This window comes from Ursus americanus, chromosome 20 (genome assembly GCF_024610735.1).
Source record: "Ursus americanus isolate L20-20 chromosome 20, mUrsAme1.1.p, whole genome shotgun sequence".
In the NCBI taxonomy this organism is placed as follows: Eukaryota; Metazoa; Chordata; class Mammalia; order Carnivora; family Ursidae; genus Ursus; species Ursus americanus.
Genome location: NC_142146.1, coordinates 7,876,260 through 7,890,080, shown reverse-complemented (window position 1 = coordinate 7,890,080; position 13,821 = coordinate 7,876,260). Strand labels below are relative to the sequence as shown.

The window sequence follows — 13,821 nt, the reverse complement described above, 5'->3', positions numbered from 1 at the left end:
TCCTTGTGGCACTGACCACAATCTACAATTATCTCCTTTTTAAAGTTAATAAAACTTCAATGTCACTTGGTTTTCTCATCCATAAAATGGGAATAATAGTAATAATATCTAGGTTATGAAGTTGTTAATAAAACTAAAAATTAAATATGTTTTATCGGGGCACCTGAGTGGCTCAGTTGGGTAAGCATCCGACTCTTGATTTTAGCTCAGGTCATCATCTCAGGGTTGATTCTCTCTTACGAGTCTCTCTCTCCCTCTTCTTCTGCCCCCCCCCCAAATTATGTTCTATCAACAAGAGAACAGAAGCACAAACTACAGTGTATTCAATCAATAGACTACTGCTCAGTAAGTGGAAAAAGAACTGAACACCACACAAAAGCACGGATGAATCTCAAACACACTGTACTGAGTGAAAGAGGCCAGAGCCAAGAGAGTGTGTACCACATAATTCCACCTATGTGAAATTCTGGAACAGGCAGAACTGATCTTTGGCAATGAAAATCAGACCAATGGTTGTCCGTCAGGACGGGGCATAACTGGGAAGAGGCAGGAGGAAACTTTCTGGGGTGACGGACATGTTCTTTATCTTAATGGGGACGGCAGCTACACACACATGCACGCTGCTTAAAACTCAGCCAGCACTATGCCTCAGTCAGCAGGCTCTACTGAATGCAAATTATACCTCCATACAAAAGGAAAAAACAAGAACAACCAAAAAGAGTTAAGTATGTGGGAGCCTAAACAGTGCCTGGCATGTGGGAGGCACTTAGCAAATACTGGTTATATTAGCTGTTTGTATCATGGTTCTGGAAGGTGCACCCGGGATCCGGCATATAGTTGCACACCACAGGTCAACGATATTAGCTGAACAAATGAGGGAATGGATCTCGGATCTCCTCGTCCCTCCACACGCCTCCCTCGGCTATCAGGGCCTTCTGCTGACCACCTTGTCCAGGCAGTGCCCTGCAGCCCCTCTCCTAAAGCCTCTTTTCTTGATAAGTAGTCCCTGGCATTCTCCCCGAAGGACCCTGCCTCTGTCCCTGAATGATCTCCCCTCACCAGCCTCAGCCCCCACCCCGGGCTGGGGTCTGGGGCTCCCATCTGCCGTGTAACTGCCCCACTTTACATCTCCAACCACGTGTGGGCAAAACTCCCAGAGAAGGCCACACGTCACCAAGAAGGAGAGAAAAAGAAAAGTCCCTTGGGGCTGAGGTTCACAACTGGAAGCTTATAAAATATAAGAATGATGAAAAAGCAGAATCTAGAGGATATACCTTAAACCAGATGCTCCCAATTTTAAGAGCAACTGTTTTCAACTGCGAGAGCCAGGGAACAGGTTTTATTCTAGAGGAATCGTGACGACCCAGAGCAAGCTGCTCAGGACAGCCAAGAGGGGACGAAGGACACCACAAAGGCGGTGGGTAAGCTCAGCTTCTGAAGTGTCACCTCAGTCACTGGAGGCCATGTAAGCTGTTTTATCTGAGAGGAAATGGCCGACCCACAGGACGGGGGGCATGAAGAAAGCAGAGATCCAATCACATGGCAATAGTGAGGTCACCACCCGGGGGACATGCATGCCACCGTCAAATACTGAAGGGCTGCTACGTGCAAGGTATAGGATCAAGAAGCAGAATTCTAAGGCGGCAAATTTAGTGTAAGTTATCTATGAATTGCTAACACTTATTGACCACCTGCCTATTCTATGCATTTTGCATGTAGTACTAACTCACAGAGTTCTCCGGACCCAGTGAGGGAAGTACTACTGTTCTCCTGTTTAACTGGTGAGAATCCTGAAAGACGGGTTACCTGACTCACCCGGGGAAACCCACCTCCCAACAGCAGAGTAGAGCTTCGAACCCAGGCCGCCTGGCCCCAGAGTTCAACCACCTAACCGAAGGCGATTCTGCCTCCTTAACAATTTAACATCTTGCATTAGCTGGGGGTTAACTGGTTTGCTCCAAAGTTACTAAGCTCTCACCCTACGGGCATGTCATTCAGGGGGAGGCCAGGTGCCTAGCAGCCAGAGACTTGGAGGAAGGACTGCTGAATGAGAAGAATCTGGGGTGTGCAACTACATGGCCTCTGGGACCCCTTCCAGCTCTAAGATCCCACTGGCCTATTTTAGAAAGTTCTGCCATCAGGTTATTAACAAAACCTAGGAGCTGGCTCCCACTCCAAAGGGTAATTCTGCCTCCTCTGACTCATACAGACAGAAATACTTGGAGATGGTTCACGGTGGGATGGCAGCCCACAGCCTTTGTAGGAGAGATTCAGGCTGCATGGGCTGCATGGGCTCCCGTCCCTCACCTCAGCCTCCACGGGCAAGGAAGTGCGGTCCACAGGGCAGGAGGCTCCCGGCCCCTGGGGATCTGGGGACTGACAAGGTGGGGATGAAGAGCTGGGACAAGGCATTGCTTCAGAGCCCCTGAGTGTCCTGGCACCCGTAGGAAACGATGACATCGTGTACACACATTAATGAAGCAGCTGTTCAGGGCAAAAGGCAAAATCGCTAGGGCTGAAGCCACCCCAAGTCCCAGGGATGTTACCGTCTCAGAGCTGCAAGCCACTTGAGGCCCGCCAGCTGGAAACTCTGCCATAGGGGGTAAGCAGGACAAGAAAAGAAAGGCCGCATGTCCACTTCCCCAGCACCTCCAGGAACAGGACAGAGGGAACAGCTGACTATCGGTGAATAACTCCCCCAACCACCCCCATCACCAAACTCCAGCCCCCACTGTAAAGAACTTAATCCGAGAAGCAAGAGGACAGCATCTCACCTTAGAAGAACCACGCTGTCAGACATGAAGGCTCCAATAGTTACATCTGAAAATCAGAAGTTTATAGCATTCAGAGACGTGTTAAAGCCCCTCCCAGCCCACCCACCCCCAGCAAGGTCCAAAACCACGGGGGCCCACCACTGACATCAGGGGCCCCTGACAGTCCTCCTCTGGGCCATACAATGATCTTGTAAGAGTGAGAGTCACACTGACCCACGTGGCAGCCAATCACCGGATATGGCTTGGTGAGACCTTGAAATGTGGCTGGTACAAAAACCATGAACTAGCTCAAAAACTTTTATATTGATTATTAAAATTAATTTTACCTATTTTTTCATCTTTTTTATGTGATTCCTAGAATACATTAAATTATATATGTGGCTCACATTATGTATCTTTTGGACACCAGTGAATTAGAGAGACAGATACTTAGAACTAAATGAGCTGGAAAAAAGCTCTAGGTTCTGCAGAACATGTGAATCATCTCTGCTCCACCCCTCATTCCGTGTGACCTCAGGATCTCTCACAGTGTCCTCGTCTGTACTGCAGACATAATTATCCGCTGATAATATTTCATAATATTTAAATCAGAAAACATCTATTAAATATTTATTAAACATAATATTAGTTATTAAATATTTAACAATTTTTAAAATACATGTGACCTATGTTAAATCACATATTTAAATCAGAAAACTCATGAAATACGTAGTACACTACAAACCAAGACGCAAGTATTAGCTGGTAATGCTTATTCTCTCTTTAAGATTTTATTTACTTATTTATCAGAGAAAGAGAGACAGCACGAGAAGCGGGGAGGCAGAGGGAGAAACAGGTTCCCCGCTGAGCAGGGAGCCCGATGCGGAACTCAATCCCAGAACCCTGAGATCATGACCTGAGTCGAAGGCAGACGTTTAAGCGAGTGAACCACCCAGGTGTCCCAGTAATGTTTATTCTTAAACAATTTTAATTTATGAAGTATATACTCATCCAGTAGCTCTCTGCCTTTCTTCCCTTCGAGTATAAATCCCTTAGTCCTGGGTTCCCATTACCACTTTACAGAAGCAAGCATCTGAATCCAAGAGAGCCTGAATCCCCGTGTCTATACAATGCCCTCATTAAGGAAAAAGAAACAGCAAATCCATGAATTATAGTGCTGCTAAAATTTCTGCAATTGGGTGTGCTCATTAATTTTGCTGTTCTCCAAGTCTTCCTGAGTTGACTAGATGTTTGAAAATACAAGAACCTGAGGAATTTGTCATTTCTTTTATGAAAAATGTAAGAAGTTCAGGGGCACCTGGGTGGCTCAGTCGGTTAAGCGTCTGCCTTCGGCTCAGGTCATGATCTCAGGGTCCTGGGATCAAGTCCTGTATTGGGCTCCCTGCTCGGCAGGGAGTATGCTTCTCCCTCTGCCCCGCCCCTCCATTCGAGTGCTCACTCTCTCTCAAATAAATAAAAATTTAAGAAATCTTAGAAAAAAGAAAAGAAAAATGTAAGAAATTCACATGGATCGTGAAGCGTGAACACACCTGCTCGCAGTGCACGTGCATCTCTGCCCGCCGCGAGGTGGCCTCCAGCCAGGCTCCTCAGTTCTCTGTGGCTCAGCACCCTTGTGTGTCAAGTGGGGGACACCCCACCTCTACCCGCCTGCTGCACTAACTATAAGAGCTGTACTGCACGTGGGAGCATTTTGCATATATTAAAGTGCGAACCCAACATTAGGTATTATTTCAGGACAGCCACAAATTACCCAAAACAAGAAGAACTGCTTTCTGCGACCTAGGAAGACCTATGACAGTCCACAGGAACAAAAACTTCAGCAATGACCCTTTCCTATCCCCGCCTTCTGGCTCCGTAAAGTCACAAGAAATGATCAAACTGCTTCCTGTAAGAAACTACCAAACACGCTGCCCTCGTACGGTACCGCACCGGATCTCAGAAGTCCTTCTGGGGCATTTTAAGTGGAAAGAAATACTTCCTCAAGACAGCAAGATGACCTGCATTTTCAGGGAAATGTTTCCTGAATTCCAGGACAATTTCGGATGTTTTCAAATTCTCATCTGTCTTTCCTCCCCTCGCCCCCCTCCGTCCCCTTCAACCAGAGAAGAACTACCATGCCCCTGCCCAGCCCATTTTCCCTAAACTGGACAACACTTGGGTTTGAGGTGGGAAATGGTACATTTTTATTCAATTAGCCTCAAACACCACGAGGCATTAGTTCACCCTGAAGACAAGGCAGCCAGCCTTGAGCGGGGAAGGTCTGTTTTGTCCATCAGGGACAGGGCATGGTTTTCTTTTTTGCTCCAAATATTTCAATTTTCTTGCAGGGGTTAGGAGGTGGGGAAGGTGGTGCCCAGCTCCTTTTTCCCCTCTCAAGGGTAAAAAGCCTCTGAATATGCTTAAAGATCGAGGAAAACATGAAGTTTTGCTATCATTTGCTATCATTTTTAATGTGGACAGTGCTTTTTTCCCCTTCATTAGAAAGAGCTGCCGCCACAGAAATCACTTTTTTTCTTTTTCTCTTCTTTTCTTTTCTTTCTTCTTTTCTTTTTTTTCTTTTCTTTTCTTTCTTTCTTTCATTTATTTATTTGTTTATTGTTTCTTTTGAAATCAATCCATCCTTTTGGTGCTTAAACTCTTCAGAAGAGATCATTCTAAAACCCCACAACAAATTTCAACACCTTAAAATCAAACACCAGGCAAAGCACCCCATTCTATTGTGGGAATTTTCCTGATCCTAAATAGATGTCACCACCGCTTAACCAGACTGGAAATGCCTCTACTTCATGCATTTATCTTCGTTTATCTCCTGTGCCTTTAAAGAAAAACAGCTTACCAGGATAGCCATTTCCATCCATATCAATGCCTCCTGATATGGACTGCCCAAACATCCGCAGAACCGGACTTATCTTCCGGCCCAACAGTTTCTGAAACAGATAATAGGGAAATTGAGTCACCGGATAGGAGCACAGTGGTAAATAAGAACCCGTGACTGTTCTACGCAGCTTCCGTTGGACACTCAGTCCTGAAGCTGCGGAAAGAGAAAACTGTAGTCCTAATTTGATCTTGGGGTTTTTAGTACATGGCTGAATACCACACACTCCGTTACTGCTCCTTGCCTTAGCGACATGTGATTGTTTAAAAATTTTCCCAAGCTGAGTGTTCGTGAAAAACCCACCTAGACTAGCGAGCTCATGTTGTGACACACCAGATGAAGTTCACAGTGGATGTTTACTTCCATTTCCAACAGCGGTCCTGTGTTGTTTCCACACAGGTGGAGCTGGCTGAAATTCTAAGACCATGTTTTCCTTAGGTCTCTCTTCCCAAATATGTACCAAACATGGACACCCCTCTCCTTGGAGGTGCTGGTCAGTCCTTCCCTGGATGGAAGGGCAATGAGCATGTCTAGCTGGAAAAGACACATGGAACTGCCTCTCAGTCAAGCAGACCAGAAGATCTTTAGGCTCCAGGGCTTCACAGACAGGATGAGACTGTCCTATCTAGGAAATCTGGAGCTCCATGGTCCTGAACCTTCTATAAACTGCAGGAAATCCTAAAAATCAGCTAAAGCAACCTTCCTCCCTAAAAGGCAGCCCCCCAATCAATCAGTTAGAGCTCACAGCTCTGGGGCGCCTGGGTGGCGCAGTCATTAAGCGTCTGCCTTCGGCTCAGGGCATGATCCCAGCATTCTGGGATCGAGCCCCACATCGGGCTCCTCCGCTAGGAGCCTGCTTCTTCCTCTCCCACTCCCCCTGTTTGTGTTTCCTCTCTCGCTGGCTGTCTCTGTCAAATAAATAAATAAAATCTTAAAAAAAAAAAAAAGAGCTCACAGCTCTACCCCCAAGGGGAATCTGTACTTTTATTCATCATTAAGTTCAATCTAGATTAGCACACGCTGCCTTGGTTCAGGACTATTTACTGTACTAGAGGCCTTCGTCATTCGTCGACATCTGCGTGGCACAGTTCCTCAAAAGATATCAAACTTCCTGAATCAGAAAAGTCCCATCTCCTGGGATCTGACCTGTTCCTTCTTCCCTTTGTTTATACCGTCTCTTTGGGGAGGCTTACCTCCCAATGCCCTCACTGTGGGTGATAAGAAAACTGCTTTGTTTTCATGCCATACAGCACAATCCCTATCGGAACCAGGTTTACAGATATCCAGGGGCTCACTTTGGACTCTCTTTCCATATCCTTTTCCTTACTGAGTCATCCTGCAGAGAAGTCATGAGAGTGGGGAGAGGGAGTTTCCATAGGATCTACAGATGGAGACGCCAGGGACCGCCCCCCTCCCAGGAGCCCATCACTGAGAATAACCTTCCACTTGCCATCTTCAGTCAAGCCATCCAACAGGAAACGTGCAAGCATCACAGTACAAATCAGAGCACTGTAGCAAATGCTGAAGAAATGTATCTTGCTAACAGGCAGGCTCCACATCCCACATGGCTCTGTCTAAACAAACATATATGTAGGTCTATTTCTTAAAAACCACATTTTGAGGCAGACCAGCTCAGCTCCGTAGTCTAACCATGCTCGCAGCAGCTCACCCTGGGTCTGCATTTCTAAGCTCTGCTGTGGCTGGGACAAGGGGGAAGACTGAAGGGGTGGTCCATTTGGGGGTGGCGATGCAGGCTTAAGTTATCCCACAGACATCTGTAGGCCATTAGGCCATAAAGCCGGGAAGATAAGTCTGCTCAGTGCTAATAACCCTAAATGAAAACCAGGAGCCTTGGAAAACCTCCGCTTGCCCAGGTTTATAGGCAGTGTCCTTACGGCAGGAGAAAGATCACAGGGGCCGCCATGACATGCCCAGGGGGCTTTCAAATTGAGAAAGGCACACAAGGATCTTAAAATCAACACTTTTCATGATGAACTCAAGAAAGAGGAATGAGTTAAAGAGTAACGTGGACGAACTTCAGCTCTGATCTCACAATTTATCCGGCAGAAATAATACCAGTCTGGGCCAAAGAAAAGCGACTCCTTTGCCCAGAGCTGTTTCTGATTTCTTCCTCTGGTTCACCCACACAATGCCCGCTCTGTCCAGACCCCAGCCCTGAAGAATCTGTCATTAAAGGATTTTTTTTCCTTTTAAATCACTGACCTTATCATATACATATTAGCAGCTTGAAAAAGTATAAGCGTAGTTGTTTCTTTCTTTTTTCTTTTTAAAGCACCCCAAACCACTTCTCTTTGTCGAAGCTAAGGAGCCTGCCGGCATGCTGACAGAGGCAGGACGTGTCCAGCTGCTGATCCCTGCTTCCTACTAGAGACACTCCATGCTAACCACAAACTCTGTACTTCAGTTCTCTGCAGGGATTCCACCCAGCAACAAAACAAAACACTGGAGGGCCGCGGGAGGAGGGGAAGCAGGGGTCTCTGACAGGTTGCCTCTCTGTGTGATTCGCTTCCAAGGTCCGGGAACAAGCTTCCAGGAGGATGCGTGGAAAGTGACCCCGGCGGCTGCCGGAGGACCAGTCTCCCTGGATGACTTCCCGCTTGTCACATTGTGAAGAGGGTCCCTAACTCAGACCGTAGCAGCTCTCCTGACGTGGATGTGGCCCCCAACCTGCACCCAAAGCCCTCTTCCTCCTGCTACATTGGCCGAGTCACCTAAAAGCTTCCTGTCACCATTATTCATTTCTAATGAGAAGAGGGTGGTCCGAGGAGACCCATACCCCTTGGAGTGTGTGTGCTTCAGAGCAAAATAAGTTTCCATATTTCTAAGTTTTCCAGCTGAGCTTCCCTGAGTGTTCCTTCCTCCAATGTGGAGCTGAGGGCATAGTTCTAATAAAAGGTTGGGAGTCAGGCAAAGTTTCAGTGGTCACACTGCCACTTAAAGCCGTTTGCTTGGGCAAATGAAGTCACCTGTCTGGGCTGGAGGCACCTCATAAAGACAAGGTGGATAATCAAGGCACCATCTCACAGGACTATGACAAGGACTAAAGAGAAGAAGAGAGCAGAGCGTCCCTCCTCTCCGCCCTCTGCCTTGCGTGGGAGCCACGAAGCTGGGCTGGCCCCAGCAGAGAGGGCGCGGGAAGCTGGTGACAAACCAACCCTCAACCTCTACTCAGCTCACTTGTATCTGCTGCAAGAAGAACAATTATGAATGCATGAATTGAACTTACATTTATGTACTGGCTCTTAAAATCCACTTGTAAAGTCTGTTTCTTACCTACAGACTTCAGTACTGGAACAGGTTTGGACACTTTCCTAATAACTTCATTTTACAGAACACTTACAGGACATTTTACAAGAACACGACTCAGCTGAAAGTTCTGTTTCCTTACAGATAATCAAGATATGAGGCCAGCTGCTTCATGATGAGAAATAGAAGCATGAGTAGGACGTGGTAAGCACATAAGAAGTGCTCAACAGGGGGCGCCTGGGTGGCACAGCGGTTAAGCGTCTGCCTTCGGCTCAGGGCGTGATCCCGGCGTTATGGGATCGAGCCCCACATTAGGCTCCTCTGCTATGAGCCTGCTTCTTCCTCTCCCACTCCCCCTGCTTCTGTTCCCTGTCTCGCTGGCTGTCTCTATCTCTGTCAAATAAATAAATAAAATCTTTAAAAAAAAAAAAAAGAAGAAGTGCTCAACAGATCAATATTTGCTGATTGGAAAGTTCTCAACTTGTGCTCAGTCCCTTTCTGTCACTGACCCACTCACTGGGAGAATGACACAGGCCTGTGCCACTCCAGACAGAGACATCCACAAATATCCTGACGGTGCTTCTGTCAAGAGAGTGACTTCCTTTTTCCCATGGGCTGGGCTTCACACCATCAGCAAGATTGAACACCAAGCTGATATGGCAAAAAACAGAACTCTCCACTTCCACGTTCCCAAGTCTGGGGCTCAAGGCCAGAGCTTGGACCAGCCCCTCACTGCAACGCCGATTGCAGCAATCAGCCCTGTGACAGCTTTCAAGCCCCTCCTCCACGGACCGTTGTCTCTCTAAATTATATTTTACAACATATTCCTTTGGCTTGCACAGATGGTTGACAAAGGAGTAACTAAAAAAATAAAACCTCTTCTTCTTCAAGAAATAACTCTAACTGGGGGAAGGGTGTGGATGTAATCCTTCACAGGCAGGATGCACCCGACTGTGAGCAAACCTGGGAGTCTCTGAATGTGTTTTTGTACTTAATAAGCAATACCAATGGTCTCTTTCACTGGAGGGCGGGAAGGTTGAAGGTAGAAACCATGTTGTGTTTTCCTCTGTACCCCAGGGTGTGGTACAGACTAAAGGTTCCCTACGTGTCTGTCAGATGAATGTATGGGCAGTTACCATGTCATTCTCACAGCAATTACCATTGAGTACTGAGGGACGATCCCGCCAGCATCGCCATGATAGATATAGACAGCCCCGGAGAAGTCGTCCTCCTTGGGTGCGCCAATGGCCACATCTGAGGGGAGAAAAACAGCTATGGGTTAGAAAGCCAGATGGAGTAATATAAGGAGTTTTCCTAATTCCTGCCATCATCTGGGTCCCTCCATACCAGAAATTTCTTGGTTGTTGGTTGTTCAGGCATTAAGCTAGACACACAATCTCTTAGCAGGGGGGGGGGAAAGGGGGTAGAAAGAAAATTATTGAAGCTGAGAAGGGTTTAGTTCCAGAAAACTTCCTACCTCATCCTCACAGAAAAAAGTCATTGACCCATCCAATAAAAGAAATGCAAACATAAACCACCCACCCGAATTTCTGTCAGGGGAATTCCATAAACTATGGTTATTGCATAACTGAGAAAGTCGACTCTGTTCCTGGCGAAGGGACTTCATAAAATGGCATTCACTTCCCAAAAAAACATCGTTACCCTCACAAACTGACAGCCCCTGGAACAAAGCCGAGATCTTCCTGACTTTCTTCCCTTTGCTTCTGACAAAATTCATGTGTTTGCAGAAGTGAGGTCTAGGGTGAGGGGCACGTGCTCACATGACCTCAAGCCGGGATCCTCTCTGGCCAGGAGTGTGAGGGTATCAAAGGAGCCTGGATGTCTGGCCTGAGGCAAGAGCTGCCCCCTAGCCTGTCCTCCACCTCAGCCGTCCCCCTAGTGACACAGCTCCCACAGGTCCTGATGTCTGTCTACTGCGTATACAGTAAGAGGAGGTGGCACTGAACAGACCAGAGAGAGGAGCCAAGAGACTGTGAAGGAATCTGCAGTGCCGCTAGAACTTGACATCAGGTACAGACAGCCCCACCCTCTCAGCAGGGACATATTCAAGTCCATCTGCTTGCTGTCACTCTCAGGGCTGAAAAGGTCTAAGTCCCTCCTCACTCATTGTACTAACAACGCTGCAGAGCCTTAGAGGCTTAGACAGGAGCGCTGGTGGCAGGAGGAAGCTGGTTCAAACATGTCTGCAACAAGCAGCCCCAGTGGCCCAGCCCTAGGTTCCTCCGCACGACAAACAGAGAGCCAAGAGGTCGGGGCTGCTGAGACGGTAGCACACAAAGCAGAAGCGCAGTGTGCTCTGAGCCCAGCCCTGAATGTCTGTACAGAGAACATCTTCTCTGAGGGCTCCCCTGCCTGCAGGAGCCTTCCAAGTGGGCAGGCAGATCCAGGAACACCTGGTGCCAGGGCGAAGCCAGAGGGCAGGTGTGAGCTCACTGACCTGGGAACCCATCATCATCAAGGTCGCCTAGGCTGGCGATGCTCTCTCCAAAGTGTGCGTTGTAGGCACCATCACCGCTCAGGGCCAGCTGCTCCTCGAGGGCTCCCTGGGAAAAAGGATGGAGGAAAAAATGGAAAACAAAACAAAACCAGAACCAAAAAACCCCCAATAAAACTAAAGCTCTGAATGCCTCCCCCGGAGCACACCCATCGACAGGAAACACCTGGGCAGAATCACGGTCACCCAAGCTTCTCTCTCCTGCTGGCAAAATGAGTCCCTTTCACCTGTGCAGCAGGAGGGTCTCCCACAGTCTGAGATGCCTTCTAGAGGAAAGAGGCTTCTCATGTTGGCCAGTGACTCCATCTCTCCCTTGTCCTGACACTCCATAAACCTACCTACCTACACACCTGTCGCCACAAAATCCTCTCAGCTGCCCCTACCTTTTGTTTCCCAAAGTGGTTTTACGTGGGCATGCATATTTCTATTTCTTCTCTCCTGTCCCACTTAGTACAAGGTTACAAAGCTGCTTTGCAAGGTGTATGTGATCAGTAATCTTGACAGAGTCATGGTTCAGAAAACCCAACACCCAGTAGAGTTCTTGGCCAGGGAAGGGGTGGGGATGCACAAAACTGTGCCCAGTATCGTGTGGCTCAGATTTGGATTTCTTAAGCAAACACCACCCAACAGAGGGAGGGGATCAACGGTGTGTGGTGGCAGTAAAAGCCATCCGAGGATACCCACTCTACCCCAAATGACTGACATGTCAGTAGCAGACTATTAAAATATAATCTGAGATTTTGAGGCATAAGAACGTATAAACATGCCCCAGTGTAGAGGTTTTCTGGACCCACTGCACACCCACACGCCATCCCAGGGAGGGTCTGGCTTTAGATTGGACCTTATGATTCTCCCCACTTTACAGATGAGGAAACTGAGCCACTAATTTTAAGCTATTTGTCCACATCGCACAGGCTAGTAAGTGGAAAAAGCAAGATCCAGGTCCATTTAACTCCAAAGTCATCGTTTTTCCACTCCTCTGCACTACTTCATAATCATTAATCAGACAGAGTGAGGTTCAACAGATAGAATGCCCTGGTACTCAGGGTAGCCACACGGCATTAAGATACGTTGGTTGGGGGTTGGAGTGCGTGGGCACAGTGTGTCTGGGGGAATTCCCCTGCTCCCAGATTCCACACCCTGATTTAGACACACTGTCGAGCTATTGTGCTGGTCACCTTCCTGCCTGACAAGTTCGTGCCTACATGAATGTTTCATTCTCCTACAAATACAGTAGCCGGTGGCTGCTGAACATCGCTGCTCTCATCTTCGTAACGACCACCTCATTTCTCCCCACACCTGCCTGTCCCTTTCCCTGGGATAACAACGGGGACACACATGCCAAGCGTCACTGCAACAGGTTCCAGGAAGTACGTTTGCTCCCAGGTTTTCGATCCACTTTCTCAAAGAGTTTGCAAGCATCCAAGAAAGCCCAAGGCTCTAACGTTCCCTGGCTCCTCTTCAAATGGCTTTGTTCCTTTGTGACATCTGCCCACCTATAGTTAAACACCACTGTCCCCTCCAATTGGATGAGTTATCAAACTAGGATAACTAGCATCTTCATCACTGCTTAAAAGTACACTTTTTTTCTATTTTTTTATTTTTACTATGAACGTATTACATTCTTGCTCTTTGGATAAAGATAAAACTAAAAATCTACCCAAGCCTTACCACCCACCGAGATCTGTTATGAACATTCTCCATGTATTTTGTATATTTTTAAAGGTTCTTTGTATAGGCAGTTTTTATCCTGCTTTTCACTGATTACCTCATAAGCGTTTTCTCATGCTTGGTGACAAAACTGATGCATTTAACTCTCTTGTTGGACATTCTTAATTCTAGATGCTGAACAGATTCTGCTTTCTCATCGGTCTCCCGCCCCACTGGTGCATTGCCCACCCCCCCCGCCCCGGTCCCCATCCCCTCACTGAGCTGCAGAGGGGCAGAGGCATCTTCCTGACGCCATCGCACCCCTTTCACGGTTCTGCAGGATAAGGGAAATCGTGATCACAGCCCTCGGCCACTGCACTGGCCCCCACCCAACCCCCAGAACTAAGTGGTCCTGCTGCCCCAGGCCTCAACCCACTTGCCCAGCTCCAAGCCCACCCCCGCATGTTGCCTAACTCCTACTCCTTCAAGACTCTCCCCAGCCATTGCGCCCTCCAGGAGGCTGCTCGGCTGCCCTGGGCACACTGTGTACATACTTCCACGCAGGCAGCACAACTCCCAGGAGCCAGCTGGGCTGGGTTCAAATTCCAGCCCACTGCTTCTAGCTATGTGCCGCAGGCCTTGTTTTTTTAATCTGAAAAACGGGGACCCCCAATACCATGTGCACATTACGTGGAAATCATTTACAGAAAACAGGAGGAACAATTTCAAGTACAGAATAA

General features: G+C 47.7%; 1 protein-coding gene across 1 annotated transcript in view; it reads right to left on the bottom strand.

The window, feature by feature from the left end:
- Positions 1-13,821, bottom strand: part of ITGA9 (integrin subunit alpha 9) — a 326,298-nt gene that overhangs the window by 254,935 nt on the left and 57,542 nt on the right. Inside the window, exons 10-13 of the mRNA XM_045798248.2 lie at positions 11,375-11,480; positions 10,076-10,170; positions 5,611-5,701; positions 2,775-2,820 (exon numbers count right to left, since the gene is read on the bottom strand). Coding sequence (XP_045654204.2) covers positions 2,775-2,820; positions 5,611-5,701; positions 10,076-10,170; positions 11,375-11,480 — 338 coding nt within the window. The remainder of the gene's footprint in view (positions 1-2,774; positions 2,821-5,610; positions 5,702-10,075; positions 10,171-11,374; positions 11,481-13,821) is intronic.